Source organism: Xylona heveae, assembly GCF_001619985.1.
Source record: "Xylona heveae TC161 unplaced genomic scaffold L228scaffold_10, whole genome shotgun sequence".
NCBI classification, from domain to species: domain Eukaryota; kingdom Fungi; phylum Ascomycota; class Xylonomycetes; order Xylonales; family Xylonaceae; genus Xylona; species Xylona heveae.
Window position 1 is genome coordinate 21305 of NW_017264202.1, and position 22202 is coordinate 43506.

At 50.2% G+C, this 22202-nt stretch overlaps 9 protein-coding genes across 9 annotated transcripts; 5 read left to right on the plus strand and 4 right to left on the minus strand.

Moving 5' to 3' along the window:
* The first annotated feature begins 1266 nt into the window (after positions 1 to 1266).
* On the plus strand, positions 1267 to 2914 carry L228DRAFT_249820 (NmrA-domain-containing protein). Its single transcript, XM_018333174.1, has 2 exons — positions 1267 to 2018; positions 2083 to 2914. The coding sequence occupies exons 1-2, from the start codon at positions 1390 to 1392 to the stop codon at positions 2420 to 2422; spliced, it is 969 nt and encodes a 322-aa protein (XP_018185699.1). The 5' UTR covers positions 1267 to 1389; the 3' UTR covers positions 2423 to 2914.
* Positions 2915 to 3784: 870 nt separating this feature from the next.
* On the plus strand, positions 3785 to 5596 carry L228DRAFT_249821 (6-phosphogluconate dehydrogenase). The gene is made up of 5 exons (XM_018333175.1): positions 3785 to 4287; positions 4343 to 4499; positions 4584 to 4755; positions 4812 to 4981; positions 5067 to 5596. The coding sequence occupies exons 1-5, from the start codon at positions 4060 to 4062 to the stop codon at positions 5315 to 5317; spliced, it is 978 nt and encodes a 325-aa protein (XP_018185700.1). The 5' UTR covers positions 3785 to 4059; the 3' UTR covers positions 5318 to 5596.
* On the minus strand, positions 5537 to 8148 carry L228DRAFT_249822 (hypothetical protein). The gene is made up of 2 exons (XM_018333176.1): positions 7388 to 8148; positions 5537 to 7271 (listed from the first exon to the last, which is right to left on the minus strand). The coding sequence occupies exons 1-2, from the start codon at positions 7882 to 7884 to the stop codon at positions 5795 to 5797; spliced, it is 1974 nt and encodes a 657-aa protein (XP_018185701.1). The 5' UTR covers positions 7885 to 8148; the 3' UTR covers positions 5537 to 5794.
* Positions 7977 to 8400, minus strand: L228DRAFT_23307 (hypothetical protein). The gene has a single exon (XM_018330618.1). The coding sequence runs from the start codon at positions 8310 to 8312 to the stop codon at positions 8070 to 8072; it is 243 nt and encodes an 80-aa protein (XP_018185702.1). The 5' UTR covers positions 8313 to 8400; the 3' UTR covers positions 7977 to 8069.
* Positions 8401 to 9504: 1104 nt separating this feature from the next.
* On the plus strand, positions 9505 to 11697 carry L228DRAFT_249823 (PLP-dependent transferase). The gene is made up of 2 exons (XM_018333177.1): positions 9505 to 10257; positions 10322 to 11697. The coding sequence occupies exons 1-2, from the start codon at positions 9803 to 9805 to the stop codon at positions 11505 to 11507; spliced, it is 1641 nt and encodes a 546-aa protein (XP_018185703.1). The 5' UTR covers positions 9505 to 9802; the 3' UTR covers positions 11508 to 11697.
* Positions 11698 to 12145: 448 nt separating this feature from the next.
* Positions 12146 to 13962, minus strand: L228DRAFT_240704 (hypothetical protein; the record flags this gene model as incomplete). Its single annotated transcript, XM_018331271.1, has 5 exons — positions 12146 to 12627; positions 12685 to 12897; positions 12968 to 13452; positions 13543 to 13699; positions 13791 to 13962. 5 exons carry the CDS (start codon positions 13960 to 13962, stop codon positions 12146 to 12148), a joined length of 1509 nt encoding a protein of 502 aa, XP_018185704.1.
* Positions 13963 to 14213: 251 nt separating this feature from the next.
* L228DRAFT_23340 (hypothetical protein) lies at positions 14214 to 15222 on the minus strand. The gene is made up of 2 exons (XM_018330630.1): positions 14794 to 15222; positions 14214 to 14730 (listed from the first exon to the last, which is right to left on the minus strand). The coding sequence occupies exons 1-2, from the start codon at positions 15038 to 15040 to the stop codon at positions 14465 to 14467; spliced, it is 513 nt and encodes a 170-aa protein (XP_018185705.1). The 5' UTR covers positions 15041 to 15222; the 3' UTR covers positions 14214 to 14464.
* A 1281-nt stretch (positions 15223 to 16503) lies between these two features.
* L228DRAFT_213580 (impact family protein) lies at positions 16504 to 17429 on the plus strand (the record flags this gene model as incomplete). The annotated part of the gene is made up of 3 exons (XM_018329995.1): positions 16504 to 16879; positions 16958 to 17279; positions 17333 to 17429. 3 exons carry the CDS (start codon positions 16504 to 16506, stop codon positions 17427 to 17429), a joined length of 795 nt encoding a protein of 264 aa, XP_018185706.1.
* A 2313-nt stretch (positions 17430 to 19742) lies between these two features.
* Positions 19743 to 21822, plus strand: L228DRAFT_23353 (lytic polysaccharide monooxygenase). Its single transcript, XM_018330639.1, has 2 exons — positions 19743 to 19769; positions 20090 to 21822. Exon 2 carries the CDS (start codon positions 20218 to 20220, stop codon positions 21385 to 21387), a length of 1170 nt encoding a protein of 389 aa, XP_018185707.1. The 5' UTR covers positions 19743 to 19769; positions 20090 to 20217; the 3' UTR covers positions 21388 to 21822.
* The last annotated feature ends 380 nt before the right edge of the window (positions 21823 to 22202 follow it).

The following is a 22202-nucleotide window of genomic DNA, read 5'->3' on the forward strand; positions in this document are numbered from 1 at the left end:
TTGTTGGCTGTCACCATCCCGTGGTGGGGTTGGGGTAAAGCCATCATATCGACGGTGTGACCTCCTCTTCTTGTTCGCACTGGTCTACTCCGGACTTCGTACTCTTAATTTTTTTTTTCTCCTCTCGGTTCCTAATTCTTTGTGCTCAAGCAGGAAAGGGCCCAGAGACCGGCCATCCAACTTCCTCGTTGCTTTACGTAAAGCGAAATTGAAGTCTCCAGTCTGCCTTTCCAGAACGGATCAGTCAAGATCCAACCAGCGCCGTTCCCGTTATTCATCGCTAATCCCCCACCCACTCTTTCTGTCTAAGGAGGGGGTCGCCTCGCACCCACAGAGGGGTCCTCATGGCGTTTTGGGTGGTGCAGAAAAAGCCCCCGCCGGTGACGAGATCATCGATTACGATGATGAATTGCAACAGTTGGTTCTAGAGAGGAGATAAATTAATGACGAGAAACAACAGCCTTTCAGCAACATGGATGTTGCCATCCAAACCATGTCATGTTCGGATCTGTGTCCAATGGCCCCGCTAATTGTGCTAATCACACTCTGATTCCACCATCATTCCTGCGCCTCGCGCTTGATCTCCCTAGGTGCATCCTCGCTGACTCGTGGCTCAATGACAGAAGAAAGCAGAAACGAATGTTCGTCCATTGACCGGGGCCCCTATTTTTCCTTTTGGTCGTACAGGACAGTGGCAATCCCCATCTCAACCTAGCTTCACCCGGGGCATGCATCACGCAAGCAAGCCTACAAGCACGCGCTCTGCTGACCCCCTTGGGAGGCCTAATCAACTAATTCCTTGGACGTAGCAATTGGAAGCAGGATTAGTATAGTGCTCATCTTAGAAGGAAGTTCGGGGGAGAGAGAGAGAGATTCGAATTGGTTCTTTTGTGATGGTGACTCGGCTCACCGCTCGTCCCGAACTATCGGTCATGACGAACAAAATTTCTTCGTGGTGCAACGGGATGCGGATATACAGTACATAATAGGATTTTAACCCCTCTCCACATGGCCTTACTTTTACTCTACGGCTCTCCCGCCTTCCTTGTCCCTTGGCCAATACTCGGTGCACGTTCCGCGCGTCCTGGTCGGACTTTGACACACTAATTGCCTACAATTTTAAGCTTCCGAGGACCGTTCGTTTCCCATCTGCCGACCACTGCACGCTTGCACGTCACTGCGCGACGGACCGAGAAGTGCACACGGGGGCACAAACATTTCTCTTTTTGCCTGGTGCAGGCTCTTTTCCATTGTCCTGGCTCGACATTCTTTTTTTTTTTTTTTTTTCTTTTCTTTCTTTTTGCTCTCCCTTTTTAGAGTTTTATACTGGTCTACGTGGGCGTCAATTTTCATGACCTCCCCTGTACGAATGTACATGACAGCTTCCGAATGACCAAGACTCTCGTTATAGTCAATTCGACGGGGCGCCAGGGCGCGAGCCTTGCGCGGGTCGCTTCCGCCGTCGGATTCAATGTTCGTGCACAGGTCCGGTCTCTTGAAGGACTCGTCGCCCAGGAGCTTTCCATGCTCCCCAACGTAAAGCTGCATGTTGGAGAGTTGGACGACAGAGCATTCATTCACGACTTGTTTGCTGGGGCACACATTGCCTTTGTCAATACTGTTTCGTGGGGAGACCAGGTCAGCATCGGAAGGTCTCTTGCCGACGCCGCACTGCGTGCCAAGATCCAGCATTACATCTACAGCTCCATGCCCGATCACTCAATATACGGGCGAGGTTGGCCGGGGCTGCCCTGGTGGGCCGGAAAATTTACAGTCGAGAACTATGTGCGCCAAATCGGAATCCCCTCGACGTTCGTCTACGCCGGAATATATAACAACAATTTTACGAGTCTGCCATATCCGTTATTTTGTTTGGAACTACAATCCGATGGTAGCTTTGTGTGGCAGGCGCCTTTTCACCCGGACATTCCTCTTCCCTGGCTCGACGCAGAGCACGACGTCGGACCCGCGTTGCTACAGATCTTCAAGGATGGGCCTCGGAAATGGGCTGGTCACAGGTGCGCGAACATTCCTTTTTCGCTTCTGCCATCTCTCGAGCTAACAGACCGACCGTTGGAACAGGATTGCTCTCGCTTTTGAAATGCTAACTCCACGAGAGGTTTGCAAAGCCTTTGCGCGTGGCATCGGACGAAAGGTCCGTTACATCTGTGGACCGACGCAAGTCACCGTCCAAATACCTGCGGGTTACCGAGAACAGCTCCAGGGTATCGACCTTCTTTTCGGCAAGCACAAAGCGCCATATTTTGGACCCGAGCTCAACGCACCTGACGAGGCCCTGAGCATTTGGGAAGGGTATCGGGGTATCGAGGAATACGCCCGAGAAGTGTTCCCTTTGGAGGAACAGGCGAATGGACAAACCTGGATGTTGGAAGATAATGACGGGAAATGGACTGGGTGCTAAGCCCTTTGCACTGCGGTGTGTCTTTTCGCTGAAATCTTTGCATCTCTCCGCTTCGACCTCGTCGTCTCAACCACGTCTTTTGCCGTTTTACTGGCTGTGCATCAGCCATGCGAGTTTTCCAACACTCATCGCCATTCTTTTGTATTCGCTTGTCATGATCAACATTGGGCGGCGTCGAGTTTCATTTACTTCACGACATCTTGCATCATTTTCTTGCATTTGTGCGTGGACTGGATCAGGTATGGGATAAGTTTTTAAAATATTTTACCCGCTGCATCGCACACATATCCTTTGTATGGCACGATACAACGGCTGGGGTTTTTGCATTTTTACCGGCGCTGGACCGCATTTTCATCTATATCATTGAAAAGGGAGAAACAAAAGTTAATGTTTTTTCTTCACCGCATACCTTTTTATCTTAGGGCTGAAAAACGATCAATACATTGCAAGAGAATAAAAAATAATTCAGTCACTGTATAAATGGATCAGAGCTACTTGGGTATCTCGTAGAGCACATTGCTAGTATTTAGCGTACTTCCTGCATGCATAATGCACTGACCCAGATCTTGAGAAGCATCAGATAAGATGGACGTTCTAATTGCACTCGTGAAAATGCAGGTGATATGACTGATTTTGATCACGGATAACCTGCCTCCCCTATAAGCATATGGCATATGCTGTAATCCGCTTGGTGCATTCATATTGTCTGCTCAAATTAAGTCCGCGGTATGATGTCCTTGTATATTTAATCTAGGTTTAGCAGGAGTCATCAAGCTGGATTATCAAGAAGATGAATTGCCTCGATATTGACCGGCATTAACATGTAAGAGATGGAGTAAACAAGTATTAGTAGACGGCTGTTATATTTTCATTGTTAGAGAAATAGTAGTAGAATTATATAGATTATAGACCAGATAGGCCATGAGATTTGAAGGGTTTTTACTAGGCATAATAATGTCCTTTTTAAAAAAAAAAAAAATTAAAAATAAAAAATAAAAAAAATTCTTGATTACCTTTACATTTATCCTGTGTGTAAATTTAACATTTCCCAGTAGTCAAACAGATGTTAGATCTTGAAAGAGATGAAACAATTACAGATTCAATTTTGTGAAAAGGCAAAAACGGTCCCAAAATCCATCAATGAATATCATCGCGAGCGATGGGCGGGCAAATCTTGTCCCGGAGGAGCAATCTTATCCAGGCCGATGGCGGAGCAATTTGCCCGGACAAGACAATTCGAGAAACTCTTGACCTCCCGGCTGAGACACCGAGCGGGCCGAAGAGCCGATAATGGAGCTTTTATCACTGCAAGTCAATAGAGTAAGGAAATGATCCAAACCAATTCAGTTAAAGCTTGACAGGCGGGGAGAGAGATAAGCCATTTATACTTATCAAACATGATCGAGTAAGGGTCCCCCTCATTACCTGCCCCACGTTGCCCGCCATCAATCACCTGTTTTCCACTGCAGAACAATTTTTTTTCTTCTTCTCTCCATTTTGATGTCCTTTTCTTTCGATTCTTCTTGATATTCTTATTTCTTTTAACCTATTCCCCAGCTTGTTGCAATTCCGAGTTTCTTGCTTGTGCATAGACCGACCTGTCCTTACCAGTTAAACCCAAAGCATACAAAGACACAATGACTGTTGCTGCTGCTACATTTCCCCGCCTGGGCTGGATTGGCCTCGGTGCCATGGGTCTTGGAATGGCCAAGAACCTTCAGCGTCACCTCACTTCGACTGGCGCTCCGGCGTTGATCTTCACCAACCGCACCCTTTCCCGGGGCAAGGACCTGGAAGCGTTGGGCGCAAAGCCCGCAAACACCGTTGCGGAAGTTGTCCAGAGCTCGGACATTGTCATCTCTATGGTATGTTAACTTGGTTGTATCACCGTGCGACAGGCAATCACTAACGCCACACCAGCTCAGCAATGACCAAGTGCTTCACTCGGTGACCGACGAGGTGCTTGCCGCAGGCGACTTTTCTGGAAAGATTTTGATGGACTGCACAACCGTGGGCCCGGATACTTCTGTGGAGATTGGCGAAAAGGTGTCCAAGGCTAATGGTCAATTCATTGCTGGTGAGTGAAAACCACGCTGAACGTACCACAGAGGGCATTGCATGGAAGATAGCTAGGGACGAGAAGCGCTGATGATCAATGCAGCTCCTGTGTTCGGTGCCTCTCCGGTTGCTGATGCCGGCAAGCTCATCTTCACCGTTGCCGGCCCCAAGGACGCATTGGCCAAGGTTGAGCCCTACATTGTTGGCGTCATGGGTCGCCTGAGCATTCCCATGGGCGAAGATGTTTCCAAGTCGAGCTTGTTGAAGATTGCTGGGTAAGTTATCCGCGAATTCCGACAACATGGTTTGTATCCGGGCTAACGTCGGCAAGAAACATTCTCGTTGTCGGCTTCCAGGAGATCATTGGTGAGACACAGGTTTTCGCCGAGAAGACCGGCCTCGGCGTCGAAGTTATTGAGAACCTCATCGGTGACAATTTTGGTCCCACCCTCCTCTCCTACTCTAAGCGTCTCACCGGAGGCGTGTACGCTCCCCCGCGGGGTAAGTATTCTGTGTTTTCTACCGATCCTCGTGTACACTTTATACTTTGACCGCCCATAGATCGTCATGCTAATCTGCAATACAGAGTCCCGCCCCGGCTTTGGTGTCGACCTTTCCATGAAGGATGCCCGACACGCCATCCGCCTCGGCAGCGAAGAGGGTGTCAAGATGCCCGCTCTTGAAGTCGCTCTGAAGAACAGCGAGCGCGCCAAGGAGTACGCCGACCAGGATGGCGGCCGCCCGCTCGACAGCTCCTCCATGTACGGCACTCTGCGGCGGGATGCTGGTCTCGACTTTGATACCAACTTTGTTAAGCAGCGCGATGCCGCCAAATAAATGGATGGTTTCGTGGAGCCAAATGTCAAGAAAAAGAGAATTACTACGATAAGATAAAACGGTCATGTATTTCATTGCAGCGTTGGATTATAGAGAATAGACTTTACGATTATAGAAAGAAGGTCTGGCACCTTCTGAGGCAGCGTCCGGCCTTTCTCGATAGACTTTGCTCTTTAAAAAGAATTAATAAGCATTTAATAGATCACGCTTGATGCACAGTGATGCAAGGTTGCCAAATCGATGATGCGATGCCTCAAGTCAAATCTGTGATCAAGGTATATCAAAATCCTATTGCAAAATCTTATTTCCACCGCTAGCTCTAAGTATACTCGAACAAAGTAGAAAATAGCTACCATAACTCCAATCGCATCGTTTTCACTGGATTTTCGCATTCCTTCCCGACCTGTCTATAATAGCTTGTGAGATAAGAAATGGCCAAGTATGAGAGCACATGCTTGTATAACAATCCCAAGATGTCTATCGACTCGGTCCCGAGTGCATTTCTGTCCATGATCCATCGGGCTGCCAAGTGCCCGCCTTTGTATAGTCAGCTGAAGAACTCCCCCGCATATATCCAAAGCGAAAATACGTCGGTCTCGATGTTGCCGTTCTATTGTCACTGTCGTCATCGCCATTGCCATTATCCAAATGATCATTGGCCTTTTCCCATGTAAAGGTATTCGGACCTTCGGCAATATATCCTCTATATCGTTCGACATCATTGACCAGCACGCTCATGCCGTCGTAAGGATAAGGCGGCGTCGGCCATGTAAATGTGATATTGTCTAATCCAACAAGTGGTGCACCAACAGCAGTAATATTGGGCAATTTGGACCCGAGCTGGGCATCGCCAAGCAGTGCGGCGGGAGTCTGCAGAATACTATCAAAACCCCATCTCGCGATGCCATTGATGAATAATCCCACCAATATACCTTGATACAGCAGCGCAGGGCGAGTCTGCATCGCGGTCCCCGGCAAGAGAAGCAGAGCGAGAATGTAGTGATGTATTCGCAAATTCAAACCCGGTATCGCAACAAATAATGCAAGTGTAATAGCAAAAATAACGTATATGACCAAATATCGCGGCAAACGGCCTTCGAGACGGAGAAACCAGACTTGACCAAGAGCAATGACGAGAAGGGCGACGACAATAATAACGAGAGCGACCTTGGCGCCAGGCTGTTGATTCAGGTCATGGCCCGTGAGGCGCTGAATAGGAATGTGGTCGAACGTGTAATTGTTCAGGGCCCCAACCCAGCATCCACCAAGCCAGAGGACGGTCTTTTCCACATGAGCGGTAAGTCCAGTAAGCTGACGCCGCACACAGTACCGGTATATCGCAAAGGCAACAAAGGCCGCGGGAAGAAAGCGGCCTAGGACGACCGAGACGATGGAGTAATAGTCTGTCAGGCTCGGAGGGTCGGAGCCCAGTCCGACATGGAAGAAGAGGCCGACAAAGACAGATGAGAAGAAGACAGAAGGCGAGGACGTGCATAGAGAAAGTATGGTGGTGAAGGTTACGGATACAGCAAGAAGTGGCCACCGTAGATCCTTGCATTGAGATGCTGTGTCAGGGATGAAACTGTAGGAGAGGGGAAATGTAGTGTCAAAAGGAATGCTCGAGATGCCATGGCTCTTGGTACCGGGATAGTCATCCCTTTCACCAACGAGCCCGAGTGCGGCACATCCACCTGCCTTGTTACTAATTACTCCGGCGTGGATGGCGGAGCCACAGATGAAAGAGTCTCCGCGGTAAACAGGATTGACATCGCGGTGGTCATTGGGCAGGCCGCCTCCAATGACAAAGGGACGGTAGTTGACTTCTTGCGCCCCGACTGCGCGGGGATTGAGCACCATTGTTCGAGAACATCCTGCGGGGCAGCGGAATGCAAAGGTGGCATTGTCAAATGGTCTACAGTCGTTTCCGTTGAGGCCGCAGCCATTGTTGTTGGACCTGAGATTCGAAAGTGTCAGCGCCAGGAAGCAAGTGGATAACAACGGTCGCATCGAGGCAGCCTTCAAAAGCGCATAGAGAATATGACCGGAGTGGTGAATTGCTTGGTTACTGACCAAAAACTTGCTGTGCAGGAAATGGATGAAGGGGTCCCGTATCCACGAACATCGCCGGCAAACGCAGACTTATGCAGAATAGCAATAAACGTGATTATCCAGCAGAGGTAGAACACGACCAAGAGCCACGTTTTCTGCGAGCGCTTGGGAAAGCACCGATTGATGATATTTACAGGTGCTTCTTGAAGGCGAGGCAGAAAGGGATTGATCTTCTGGATATGCGGCGGATGCGGACCGCGCACCCAGTCTCCGACAGCTCGGGCGACTCGCTCGACAGGTACAGGGATCCATCGCCATCGCCGGGATGGCAAGAGGAATTCGTCGTGCGATCGCGTCGGTGTCAGCGAGTCATCGCCATCCATCGCCTGAGAGCGCACATGGATGCGAGCTGCAGATGACTGAGCAGACGGATCTTCAGCATCGTCACCGGGAGATTGATCACGGTATGGTTCAACGGCGACATCGCTGTCGTCTTCAACGACGTCATTTCGAGCCATGACGCTCAAAGCTCATCAAATGCCCACCAAATCATTAGACTTTATTATTCGATATTTTCGCAGTAACGCTCAGCGCTTGTCGGAAGTGTCAAGAATGGAATGCTTCAGAGGGTTGACAAGGGACAATCTCAGTAAGCTTGGCGTCAAGAGCCAATCATTTGTCGATTAGTCAGTCATTGAAAGGTCTATGGAACACACAATAAGGTCAAAATATGCTTTAGATTGAACTCTTCAAGGTGTTTGTTCCCGATGGAAAGACATCCTTTCCTTGGTCGTGCTGAACTCAAAGAGTAACTCTGCTGATATGGTGATTCAGCATTGCCATCTCCTCCCGTTGTGTCCATATCAACATTCCAAATCCGGACATGAATAGAGCCACTACATGGACCAGCAAAGCACGTGGGGAGACAGATGAGTCGGGGATGCATGGCAAGAGAGTTACAGCCATGATTCAAATATCTTCTATCTTTGACCGGGAGACTACGCCAAAATGAGCAGGTCGAATTTAATGCGCCTACTGGAGTAATTTTGGTATCGGGGCGTTATCATCCATCGTGTTATATCTCGAGGGAAGTAAGAAGGTCAATGTTCTTCCTACCGGCTTTCTAAGCTATTATTATCTTTATCCTCACACCGCTTTGATAGGCTTTTATCAGTGCACCAACGAACACCCGTTCAATGGAAAACCATGCACGGCGCTCCTTCGCTTTGATACAGCTATTCTCACTGACGCGTTCCGTGGTCGAAAATGCATTAGCTCCTTTCGATGCTGGCAGGGCTATTGTTCTCGACACAGTCAGACTCACAGCAGGCAGGGCTTCCAAACAATGCAGGGCCATGCTGTCCATAGCCAGGTCCATCGGGTCAGAGCTCCTTTACGCCTGGGGATGACTCCACATGGTCCTCGACCTTATCCAAGACAGGGCCAAAGAGTCTATCACTCCGGTGCGTAGTTGTCGAGTCGGGGTCGGGTTATCTCTGTCCACGACCAGCCACAAACTGCGGAAACGTTCCCTTGGAAGGGCCTTGTCCGGCTCCTCCATAGCCTGACTCTGTTCCGCCCTCGATGCCTTGTCATTCGCCCTCAACCCAACATCTACAGGTGGCTGCTTATCGGCATAATGGTTGAGCAGCCCGATCTCTGCACAGGGTTGACCTTTTCCCACCGCAGCTCCTTATACAGAGATTATCTCTCTTTCTTTCTTATCTTTCCTTCATATTCCTCCCTGAACCTACTTCCTTTCCATTTGTGTTCCCCTTTGCTGTGTTTTTTGGGTTTTCAATTTGCTCCTCTCTTTCTTTTCCGAAAAGGGTCGGATATCTCTGCATTCAGGATGGATTCTCGCAGTCAACCTGTCTTATCGCCGCCGAAAGACTTATCGCACCATTGGTCGCGCACGACCAAGAACCGTGGCGTGAGCAGTGTGAAACAATTCTACAAATATTTTCTGATCCCTGGCATGAAAAATATTGCTGGTGGTAAGCTTAGATTCTATTTCAAAATCGAATATATCGGACTTCTTTCGTTCCAATTTTGGAAAACATCGTTTGTTGATATGTTTGGTGGCTTCTACCCCTGTTTATCTCTGCAGCGCCGTTGTGTGTGCGACATTGAAATGATACATTTATGATACATTGGCTTTCCGTTGAATCGTTGACAGCTGGGTCCAACGCGATAACCAAAACAATAATAACGTACCATCAACATCTACTTTCTAATCACTAACGCACAACCTTGCACTATGTGCAATCAGGATTACCTCATCCATCATATTTCCCCTATGATACCCTGGAAGCATCCGTTGCGCTTCCAGATCGATTCCGACCGACTCCCAATGACCCGGTCGATCCACCCAGCGCGCAGCTGCGATCGACGTCGTTGTGCGATGTACAAGCAGCATCATCCTCGTCGGCGCGCATGCTTGTCCCCAAAGAATCGGAAGCGAGCGACCTTTTGCGAAAAATTGACGTTAACACCGCCCTGCAGTATGGCACCGCTCAAGGATACCCAGCTCTGTACTCGTGGCTGAGGCATTTCACGCGCGAGCATTTACATCCCAGCATTCCCTACACCGGCGGCCCCGACATCATCCTGACCTGCGGTTCAACTGATGGCTTCTCCAAGGCGCTGCAGCTTTTGCATAATGAATGGAGCGAGGAGAAGGATTGGGTGCGCGAGCGCGAAGGTATGCTCGTCGAAAAGTACACCTACATGAGCGCTGTCCAGGCAGCTCTACCACGAGGAATGAATGTTGTGCCCGTGGACATCGATGACCAGGGCATGATTCCTTACGGAGAGGGTAGTCTGGAGGACATTCTTTCCAACTGGGATACGAAGAAAGGCAAGCGGCCTCATCTCATGTACATTGTCACGTAAGTCGGTTCTGTGATATTAAGACGAGAGGTCCCACCAAGAAACTTATCGGAAATCTCGCAGTATCGGCCAAAACCCTACTGGGACCGTCATGGGTCTCGAGCGCCGCAAAGAAATCTACGGCATCTGCTCGAAATATGACGTCGTCATCATCGAAGACGATCCATACTGGTATCTTCAATACCCGTCCGCCTTTGCAGCTATGCAAGCCCGCAGCGAGAACTTAACACCAACAAGCTCCCACTTCGAGGACTTTCATCAGCCTGAATTGAGGGCCCCAAGCCATACTTTTAAATCGTCTGGATTTGACTTCCTCGACTCCCTTGTCCCGAGCTTCCTCTCAATCGACGCCGACGGACGCATCCTTCGCCTCGATACTTTCTCCAAGACCACCGCGCCGGGATGTCGACTGGGCTGGATCACCGCCCAGCCCGCCTTCATTGAGCGCCTGCTGCGTATCACCGAGAGCACCACTCAGCAGCCATCCGGGTTTGTACAGTCAATGGTTGCCGAGCTGCTTATGGGCCCTGAGACTGCACAGGATGGTGGCCGGGGCGGCGCGAAAGATGGCAGCGGGTGGAAAGTCGACGGCTGGGTTCGTTGGCTCGAAGGGATGCGAGGGAACTACGAGCGACGTATGAACACCATGGGTTCGATTCTCGAGGAAGGTCGATTCCGCGTCCAGTCGTCTTCTGATCAGTCCTCCGAAACGACGGGCGCCAAAAGCAACAGCGCCGACGATAAATTCGACACTTTTGACAATGCCAGTACTGATGCTGCGGATCAAGACGATAGCGATGACGACGAGTGGCACGCCGTTGACAAGGTTCAAATGTACACATTCGACTGGCCTGCCGGCGGCATGTTCTTATGGCTCAAGGTGGACTTTTCGACTCACCCTCTTGTGGAAAAAGTCGCCCTCAAGGACCTCTCGCAGGCGCTTTGGTTCCATTTCCTGTCGAAACCGTATCGCGTGCTCATGAGCCCCGGGACGATGTTCAGTCCAACCAAGACCATCGCGGAGACTACGGGCTGCATGCACTTCCGATTATGCTTTGCCGCGGTGGATGAAGAGGATGTTGCGATTGCAAGTCACAACATTGTCGCGGCATTTAATTCATTCTGGGAAAAGACAAAGATTGATGATCCAGAAGATGTTGAAGCCGGATTCTTTGCAGACTCGCAAGATGATGCCGTTGACGAAAAAATGATCATGCTGACCAATACCCCTGGTGGAATATTGTGCTGAGTTGTTTGAACTGAAGCTTGAGATGCCAGTTTTGACTTTATAATGGGGGTAGAAAGAAGTTGATGACATGTAATTCACGATATGCACTATGGCCGTTGTTGTTTGAGCCGGTGTTTATAAAGCGGTAGGCCAGGAGACAATCAATGAAACTTAACTTATTGTAATGGTACATTGCCCGCCTTTCAACGCTAATATAATTTGAGAAACAATGTTAAAATGCCATATCCATAGGAAGATCAAGTGTGCTTGGACTGTGGCAAGATCGTCCACCTACTGATACACAAGATGCAAGGGCAATTTACACAAGATTTGAAAACTAGAATTTTATTCAGTGTCTACAGGGCTAATGATATGTCAAGGAGATATCTGACAGAGAAGTGAAGAATATCCATTAAATCGATTCACCATGGACCGTCCTTTCCAGAAGGAGACCGGGCACGGCAAGAGGAATGAAAATGATTCATCCAACTGCAAAGATCGATAGATGGACGTGCAAAGCAAGTGCTTTTTGAGCAAGCTAAGATAAGATAGAAAGGATAAAATGTAGAGCGACGTGCATCAGACTCGACAAGAAATTTGGCAAGTCGGATGCCGTCGCTCCCCCAACCAGCTACTCCTTGTAGTCAAATCCCGCTTCCTTAAAAGGCGTTGTGCGGGTGCTGGTGGTTGTGCAAGTGACGCCGACGGCGGGAAGAAGCACCGTCCGTCTCGGTGACCACGGCGGTGGAGGCGGTCGCGGTAACGGTGGCATCAGAAGCGGTCACAGTGACGGTCTCGCTGGCAATGAAGACTTCGTAAGCGGTGTTGCCCTTGGTAATCAAAGTGGTCTGCATCTGGTCGCCCGAAGAAGAGGGGACAGCGGCAGCCGTTACGGAGGTGTCAACTGCCGAGGTAGTCGAGCCAGAAGATGGGGAGGCCTGCGCCATGTATTCAATACCCTGGGCGCTGCTGGTGGCTCCGTAGACAACGCCGCTGCTGCCAGCAGCGTAGCTCTGAGTGGGCACAACCTGGCTGGAGCTGGAGGCGGAGGCGGAGGTGGCGGAAGCACTGCTGCTGCTAGCAGAGGCAGTGGGGGCCATGGTACCGTGGGTGGCGTAAGCAGGGCCAGATTGAATGGGGACTGGAGGAAGTCGTTAGTCAAAGGAACGTGCTCTTTCAACGAGGTTGAGCTTCTTACCGTTTCCGGGAATTCCGTTCTCACCGAAGAAGGGATTCTCGCTAGAGAGCTCCTGAGGCGTGGAGAAAGTGTATTGGGCAGCCTTGGTCTCATCCTGGAGGTTGAAGAGGGGGCAGTCAGACACCTCGCCGGACGGGTTGGTGCACTGTTTGACGGCGCTCTGGAGGAAATCAGGTTCCCAGCCAGCAATGAAGTCTCCGTGATAACCGTAGCCTAGTAGAGGACAGTCAGTATAGGTAAAGGAGTAGCGGTCAGGGCAAAGAGGATTCCAAAGAATACATACCAGTAGGGTCGCCGTTCGAGAGAAGGAACTGGCCGTCAATGCCGGCAAACGCTTCGGTGGACCAAATCGTCTCATAGAAGAGAGAGACGAGACGAGTCTCATAGCCCTGGGGGCAGTCGCCAGTCATAACGAGGTCCGGGTAGGCCATGTGCGACTTGTGGTCGGAGGAGTCGAGGTCCTTTCCATTCCAGCAGGAGGGGAACATGAGCTCCAGACGGAGACCATCCTTGCAGTTTGCATCAAGGTAGCTCTTGTCGGGCAGGAAGTGACGGTAGAGCGAGGGCTCAGGGTCCTTGCTGTAGTCCAGACAGTTGAAACCAAGGGCCTTTTGGGCAAGAGATTTTTGGGTAAGATCCACGCCCTTCCAGTTAGACTTGGGCGGGTCGGGAACGGGGAGGGTGAAGTTGCGCTGGAGGGTATCGCCGGCAAGCATACGGAAGCCAGCAGGGAAAGCCTTTATGTTGTCACCGTAGAGGAGATAGTATCTGGAGGCCCAGGTCAGTTTTATTCTCCATGTAAGAGTTTGAAGCTCCATTAATGGATGCTTCTACCCCGGAACGCTGCAAGCTACTTACGCCAACATGCCGCCGTGCTCTTCGACCATTTCAGTGGAACCGTTTGCGTGCTGGAAGTACAAAGCAGGCGTCCAGTATGCAGACTTGTCTTGAGTGACCTCACAAGAGGTTCCCTCAGACTTCATGAGGTCATCGTAGCTGGTGTCGAATCCAAAGTCTAATCATGGCTTCGTCAGTGCTTGAACTCACAAGTGGCAAGGGGCATTATACAGCTTCCCGTGCACTCAGTTCAAGGAAGAAGCACTCACTGTTACCACCATGAATAACATGGACGTGATCGGCAGGCTTGCCAGGATCGACGAGAGGGTCGAGACGGCCAACACCAGAACGAGCCTGGCAAGGCAGACGCCAGAATGCCTCTGCAGTGGAAAGGAAGAGGGCTGCAGACGAGACAGCGAGCTTCACCGGAGAAATACCCATTGTTCTGATGTCGTGCGTGACAGGAATCAAAAGGTTGGTGAGGTGGAGTGAGTTGATGTAAAAGGCAAGATCGGGTCTATGCGAGAGATATTTTTTAAACAAAGGAGTGTGGCGGGCAACAATGCTCTTCCAGAAGAGTTGTCAAATCGCCGAATAGCTACCTAGGTAACCAGCGCACTTCCTCTGTGACAGGTTTTTGCACCGTCCGCTTCGCGAAGGAGATCGGCAAGCAACTTAATTTCACAGCGGAAAAGGGGTTGGTAGTTGTCAATGCGGAGATTGCAGTATTCAACCAATTGCCAAACAACGTGTGAGCGTGTAGAAATGTTATTGATGTGCTAAATGAGCGAACACAAAGCACCAGGCTTTCAGAGCAGCACAATGGTCGAAAGGAGCGACAGAGTACACACGCGCACGCAACGATGGAAAAGCAGAGCACGATGGCAAGAACACGAGAAAAAAAGAAAGAGAGGAACAGGGTGGATTAACTACGACAATTGTATCATGGAGGCACCATCGTGAGCGGGAGCAAAGGGGGAGGGGGTGGTGGATTCGGCCCCATTGTCCCACGGTCGCTGTCATATTCGTTTATGTCGTGGAGCTTCTCCACCTCTAGCGGCGGGCCCCTCCCTGCCGTCCATCCATACCTTGGCATGTCCTGGGCAGACGTCTCTAGCGCGCGTGGCATCGTGGCGACCCTATGGCTGGTGCGATAGAGGGATTGGCAGAAGTCGGTGTGGTGAAACGGTGGATCAATTCCAAGCTTTTCTTAGCCAGAGTCGGCCCCTGAAAGAAAACTGGACCTCAAATTGGAGGAGAGAATCAGCGTACCAGTAAAAAGGAGTCTCAAGGGGTATCCCCCCTGAAAGGGGTTGCATGACCAAATCAAAGACTTCAACGAAGAGAAATAAAAGACCCGGAGACGATCTGATCCTTTGTCGTCTTTGCCGCCAAGGGGTTGTGGACAATCCAGCGGACCAAGCGACCAATTAGCGGGATTAGGTACCTGGTGGTCCCTGACGATCTCAGGCGAAAAGAAATGCATTTGCCGGGGACTGAAACGTCGCAGCGTATCCATTCGACAGCCAATAATGACCAGGTCATTTGTCCCCCTGTCTTCTCTAATGCCGGGCGTTGTTCCGTCCAGCCAATCGTCGATCTTGACAGGTCAGGCGCAGTATCAGCAGCATCACTCGGCCATGTGCATTTTCTTCACCAAGTGACATTCACCTCCATTGCAGTTTGCTTTCGCGTCTGTCACCTCAAGAGAAATCTTCGCCGAACGAATGCCGTGATTCCATATAATATAACACACTAGTCAGGGAAGCGAGACAAACCATGGCCCGTCTCCGGTAAATCATGGAAATATTCACGAGAATTTCTATGCTACCAAGCAACACAACCAACATCTTGATCAGAATTTTTCACTGTCAATAGTTCGGTCAAAGTGGAGAGAATAGGCCCTCCTCTGCCGTTCTGCGGTCCCGAGAAAGCGGGATTGCGATTCGCCCTACCTGATGCCAAGCCATCGACACGCGCATAGAGGATCCAGCCGGACGGGTGATTTTCACCAGTAACCGTAGGGCCAGCGGTGCGGGTTCTGACATGAGATATAGTGGCGGTAAGAGACGACAAGTCGTCATGATGGCAGCCAAAACCTAATCTAGGCCTACCAGATCATCATAAGTAAATTGAACTGTAAGGCTGGTAGCAATCACAAGTAGTTTTCCCACACTCGCATAATGTGTGGCCGTCAACCCTTCTGTCTCAGTCCCAGTCCCTATGTAAGACGTATTTACCTATGAGCACAACTCGGCCTGTTTTCTTACCTGTGAACTCGTAGTAACTGGGAATCAGATTTGCTAGATCGGGTTCATGAGCCGTTTCCTCTGAAGCTCGGTACAACTTCGGTCTGATTGCTATAGTGCGTGTGGAAGGGCTATCGTCAAGGCGATTTGACAGAGTCATGGGACAGGGCCTTTTGGATGGCAAATGACTCGAATGGTGACAATGCCCATGGCACTGGAAAATGCACGTATTAGCTCGAGGCGACAAAAATTCGGAACGAATTTTCTTCGCTTCCTCCTTTTCCCCTCTTCCTTCATTTCATAGGCCAAAGCAAGAGCAGCATGCAGCCCAGTGCGCTGGCGGCACGAGATTTAATACGTAGTGCTTGACTAATGTGGTTATGAGGATAAGGCAGGATCTTTTGGTCGATTGACATCCAAAGAAAAATCGACTAGGTGTGGTTCAACCACGGTCCCAAAAGGATGAGTGGATTTGGGCTTTAGGAGCCGTTGCTGGTGGCGGCAGCCATCCGCCAAAGCGCCAACGGGTCCCTCGGAAGATCTTCGGGGCCTTCCGCGAATTTTTCCGGTGATGAGATTTTCCATCATCCCACTACGACGACGACGACGACGACGACGACGACGACGATGAGGACAACAGCTAACGTCAACTATCTCCGACTAACGAATTGATCCTGCCATAGACCTTCCTTCTCTATGATCCTCCTTTCCTTATTTGGCCGGCAATTCGACTATGAGCGAGGAACTTACAAATGAGATCGAAGCCATTAATTCCATCTATGGCGATAGCACCCTAGAGCCATCGGAGGGTGAACCCGATGTCTACATTCTGCATCTACCAACTCACACCGTCTCTGTCCGACTCCATTTCCCATCCGACTACCCGAATGTGCCGCCGCAGGTACTCGGTACTCAAGACTCCGGCACTGGGACCCGGAGGGGTGAGGCTACACATGTAAAACAGCTTGTGCAAGATACATTAGGCACGACCTTCCGGCCGGGAGAAGTATGTCTATTTGACTTGCTAGAGGAGCTGCGTGCCTTTGTCGACAGTGCAGTAGAGGGACAGTCTGAGCATGACGTTGGAGAGGAAGAGGACATCACCGAAAGTACCGCAGACGCGTTCCCCGGCGCTGATGAGGATGGCGAAGATATCGCGACCACTGCGACGTACTTGAACGGTAAAGAGCCGCCCTGGATTCTCTCTGAAGTGTTTACGGAAAAGAAATCCGTCTTCCTTGCTCGATGCGCGCCTGTGGAGACTCCGGCTCAAGCTCGACAATACATACAACATTTGCTCGCAACCGACAAAAAAGTTGCAAAAGCAACGCATAATATTAGTGCCTGGAGGATCAAAACGACAAGTGACATTATTTACCAAGATTTTGATGATGATGGAGAGACGGCTGCGGGCGGACGTGTTCTACATTTGATGCAGCTCATGGATCTTTGGAATGTCATGGTCGTAGTGACGAGATGGTATGGAGGCATCCATCTTGGTCCCGATCGGTAAGTGCAAGGATTATCAGGTATCCCACCAATTCGGTGACTGACGAAAACAGATTTCGTCTCATCAATTCTGCCGCCCGCGATGCTTTTGTTCGTGGTGATTATGTAAAAGACCAGACCTCAAGCGGTAAGAAGAAGGCGAGGAAATGAAAGAATAGAATCGTTTTCGCGAAATCCTTTTGATTTACATATATTTGATAATTCCTCACCCAACATTGGCTTGGGACCACATCTATTATGGTCTCGGCAAGCCTGGATTTGACCAAGCATCTCACGGCCAACGATCGACTCCCTGGGCACCATTCCAGGCTGTTTCGATGGGCATAAATCTGACCAGTGCTTCAAACGCTCAGTTCCCCAACTCTTGTGCGACGCGACGCAACTTGGCAACACAAATGAAGAACAGAATTGGTCTATTACAGCCACTCCTCAGTCAGAATCCAAGTGATAGCCCAGGCCAAGGATTGTTTACTGGACCAAGGGCATCCAGCGGCGGCATGACAGTTGCCTTCTCGTTTTGGCAGGACCGTACTATGTTAGCTATAGAGTGGACGGAGCACGCTCCGGAAACAGAGGAACAATTCCGGAATGCTCACGTGCCCAAGCATGCATCGTACCATCCTTTCGTGGTGGCTGCCATTGTCATTGATTTGGAATCCCTAGCGAAGACTGGATTTCATCATTTTTTGAGTATTTGCAGTCATAGAGCAATTGGTAGGGCAACCTGAACAGAAAACGTCACCATCATCTCACTCGGCCCTTCCCTTTCCTGCGAAGGTGGAGACTCTTCGAGAACATTTTGTTTCCTTTACTCGTAAACACTTCTCTATGAAGGCTGTACTGAAGGCTGCCTTGTGGGCCTCATTCCGTAAGGCTCGGTAATGCTACTTTAGATCGAGCGGATTCAAGTCTAGGTTCAGCGACGCGCGGCACCTGCTCGGAGAAAAAGAAGAATTTTTTCCTCAAAGAATTTTTCTGACAGGACAGCATTTGACAGGAGAGGCGGCAAAATATTTTAAAAAGAGGGTGTGCTCTCTTCTTTTGCAGGGGGGAGGGGGCCAAAGCAACTGACAAGTTTATCATCCCGTCCAGATCCAGATACCTTAACCTTCACAGAGACAAGATGGCAAAAACGAGTAGCACCCTAACAATGACGAAGGTGTCGGGCGGTGCCAGATTTTATGCTGGTGGCCATTCTGGGAAGAGTTTAGGAACTTTGGAATTCCACGGTTCACTCTTTTCGGGCCTTTGAGATGTTTGTGGGGCGACGTTGAATCACAAAGCAAGGCGGTTAGTCTGTCTCGGCACCACTGAAGAAGCTGCCTCTTCTGCTCGCTCATTGGCTGGAACAAAGAACCCTCTTGTTCCTACCCAGACGCGCTGCCAAAGATCTCTTAAATATTTTTCTTTTGGTCGAACGGAGACTGCAACATTACTGAGGATACTGTAACTCTGTAATGGCGTAGCCCTTTTCATTCGTGGACGCTGATTCAGTACTCTGTCTCTTCCTCCCTGCTTCCTTGTCTGCCCCTGCCTTGAGCACCGCTATACTACTACGACTACTAGACGGGGCCCCTCCGCGATCCACTGATGTCCCTTTCTGAACAAGTCACATCGTGGTACGCTTCTTCTTGGTCTCCACTGACCACGTATGACTCCTGGAGTAGCGTGTTGATCAGGAGTAGACATTTCATGCATGCTGCGACTCTCTGCCAGGTCATTACGTGCAGAAAGGGCACACGTATCGTATGGGATAAATCACTTTTGGGTATTCACTTTTCCACTAAACCACGTTAAACGTCCTTTCTTTGGTGCCGCCCCTTCCTTTCCTCGGCGGAACTAAAACCACCCTTGGCGCGATGAAACATCGGCCCGGTGCCAAAGCTGCGAAAGGAACGTTCCCCCAAGTCTTCCAAGAGGCTGACCAGCGTCTTCTGTCGAAACCCTCCGGTAGCTCAGGGCCACTAACTACTTTAATCGCCCTTTGTCACGACCTGGCGCGTGGGTTTTGCCTCGTTGGCCGCGCGCTTCATCCGTCGTGCCGGCTCTTACCGCCTCGAGGGGGAAAAACGACACACAAGTTGTAGAGTAGTCTAAACCAATCTCCCCTCCTAAAAAAGCGACGAGTCCGATTCTGACGAGCCACTATGGATGAGTCTGTTTCATTGTCCTCGGACCTCCAGATGATGGTGTGCAATCACGCTCCCCTTTTTTTTTTCTTCCCCCTCCTCTAGATTTTCGTGATGGTGTCGGACAGATATCTGTTTGTCCCCCACCTCCACTCCGAGGTGGATCCGTCCGGGCCATGATATAAACCCGTCTCCATCCGCTGTTGGTTCCCTTTCCCGTTGTCAGATCAGTCTTTTGATCCTAAGATCTTATTTCGATTCACTCTCTTTGGCTGAGGCAAGATCCTCGCCGTTCTGTTCCTTACTATCTCTTTGAACACAGTTGACCTGTGACGCACGGTCCTCCAATCTCTTTCACAAGGTAAGCCCAAATAGCTATTGTCAATATATTCACACTTCTTTGAGATCTATTTGCCATGTCCATTGTCTATCCCCTTTTGTTTGGTTGTACAGAATACTCAATCAATGAACTATATTCCATTGATTGGATGATTCTATTTATTCCCGCTTTCCTCGATATATGATGGCATGGCCACTCTCCCTTGCTCCACCCTTTCCACCGGACCATCTCCCTTCTTCTAAACTACACATCTGTCTATTTTCTATTTTTCTGGACTTTTCTCGAATCTGTCCATCTCTTCGACCATTTATAGAAGCGTAGATCGCTGACATCTCTTCAAGCCTCTCCTTATACCAGCTTCCTCTGGACAGCTACACTCCCTTGCACACGTGCACACGTCGTCTGGAACGACGTCCTTTGAATTCAATAGAATTACAACGCTTCGACTAGCGATCTTCACTTCATCATCATGCATTTCTCTGCTGCTACCGTTGCGGCCGCCGTTTTCGGCTTCTCCGCCTATGCCAACGCGCACATCATCATGACTAGCCCTGTACCGTACGGCAAGTCCACTCTCAACAACAGCCCTCTGTCGCCCGACGGCAGTGACTTCCCTTGCAAGCTCAGACAGGGTGCCTTTGACACCGAGGGCGCCGACAACGAGATGCGCCTCGGTGATCCTCAGAAGCTTGAATTTGAGGGTATGGCTGTCCATGGCGGTGGCTCCTGCCAGGTCTCCATCGCCTACACCCGTAATCCTGACAAGGACACTAAGTTCAAGGTCATCAAGTCCTTTGAAGGTGGCTGCCCCGCCCGCAACGTCGACGGAAACATCCAGGGCAACACCCCCACTACTCCTCTTCCCGACAAGTACAACTTCACCATCCCCGCCGACCTCCAGACCGGTGAGGCTACCATCGCCTGGACCTGGTTCAACAAGGTCGGTAACCGGGAGATGTACATGAACTGCGCTCCTGTCACCCTGACTGGTGGCAACAGCAAGCGCGACGAACCCGTCAAGCGTGATGCCTTGGACTCTCTGCCCGATCTGTTCGTTGCCAACGTTGGCAATGGCTGCAACACTGCCGATTCCACCGACCTCGTGTTCCCCAACCCAGGAAATGATGTCGAGAAGAAGCCCAATGACCAGAGCTTTGCGCCTCCGCAGGGTAACTGCCAGAGCGGCTCCGGCTCCTCCGGCAACTCCTCCTCCTCCAGCAGCGAGTCTTCTTCCACCAGCGCCGCTCAGAGCTCTAGCGCATCCGGTGGTGTCTTCGTCACCGCGGCTGCTCCTTCCTCCTCGGCTGCCAGCGTGACCGTCAACCCCGTCAACCCCGTCACTTTCTCAACCGCCACCCGTGCTGCCGCTACCGCTGGTACTGGCGTCCCCACTGTCACCGGTTCGAGCGGTAACGGTAACGGCACCTCTACTGGCAGCTGCTCCAAGGATCAGGCCGGTCAAACCGTCTGTTCTGCTGACGGCAAGCAGATTGGAACCTGCAACGTTGACGGTTCCGTCGTCTTCGGCGACGTTGCTGACGGTACCGTCTGCGAGAAGGGCTACCAGGTCGCCGCGCGCAGCGTCCGCGCCCCTCGTGCCCACGTCCACCGCCGCCACGGCCACAGCCACAACTTCTAAATGGAGAAAAAAGTTGAATCTCTTTTTTTTTCCTTGGATGGGCTAAGCCGTCAAAGGCAAAGTAGATAAGATGCGCTCGTTCGCTGGCTCGAACCTGCTCGGATTCATCAAATCACGGACATACAAAAAAATAAAATGGTTGCTTATGATTTGCTTGTCTTCCCCTGGCTCGTTTTGTGAATATGCAGAGCCAGGTGGGCTGGCGTTGGTGTTTGGTGTCTGGATCTAGCAGATATAACCTTGGACAATTTTCAGCTAGCGAATTTTAGAACTCATTCGTTCAGTCATCATTCTTTGAATCTTCATGCTACCGTGATAGGTTGATGCTGTGAGTCGCCGTAGAGGAGCAGTTAAGAAGACGGATCCTTTGTCAATCCTTGACAAGGTAGACGTCACGGTCAGCCTGGTCTGTTTGTTTTCTGAAATGAAGCAACCACCGAATTAGTATATTAATTGCAAGTTTGAAGAAGAGCCTGGCTCTCCTGATCCAGGCAGATTAAAGATCAGGTCATTTTGGATGGATTTATCTCAGGGCGAGAGTAATTTCTTCAATTCGTAGCGACTTTTTTATTTTCTTATATTTTTACTTGTTCTTCAGATTTTTATTCTCCACCTTTTCTTTTCAGAATTACATTGTGCGCAACTAAGAAAAGAAAAGAGCCATAAGGCCAGTCATGTCATATTTAAACCCGATGATTTCTCATTCATTTTATCTAAGCCAAATAATTTTTGCTGCAAACAAACCTCCAACCTGCGGTGCACCTTCCAATATCAATTAGTTGATTTGGGGCAAGTAGTCCCCAGGGGTTTTGTGG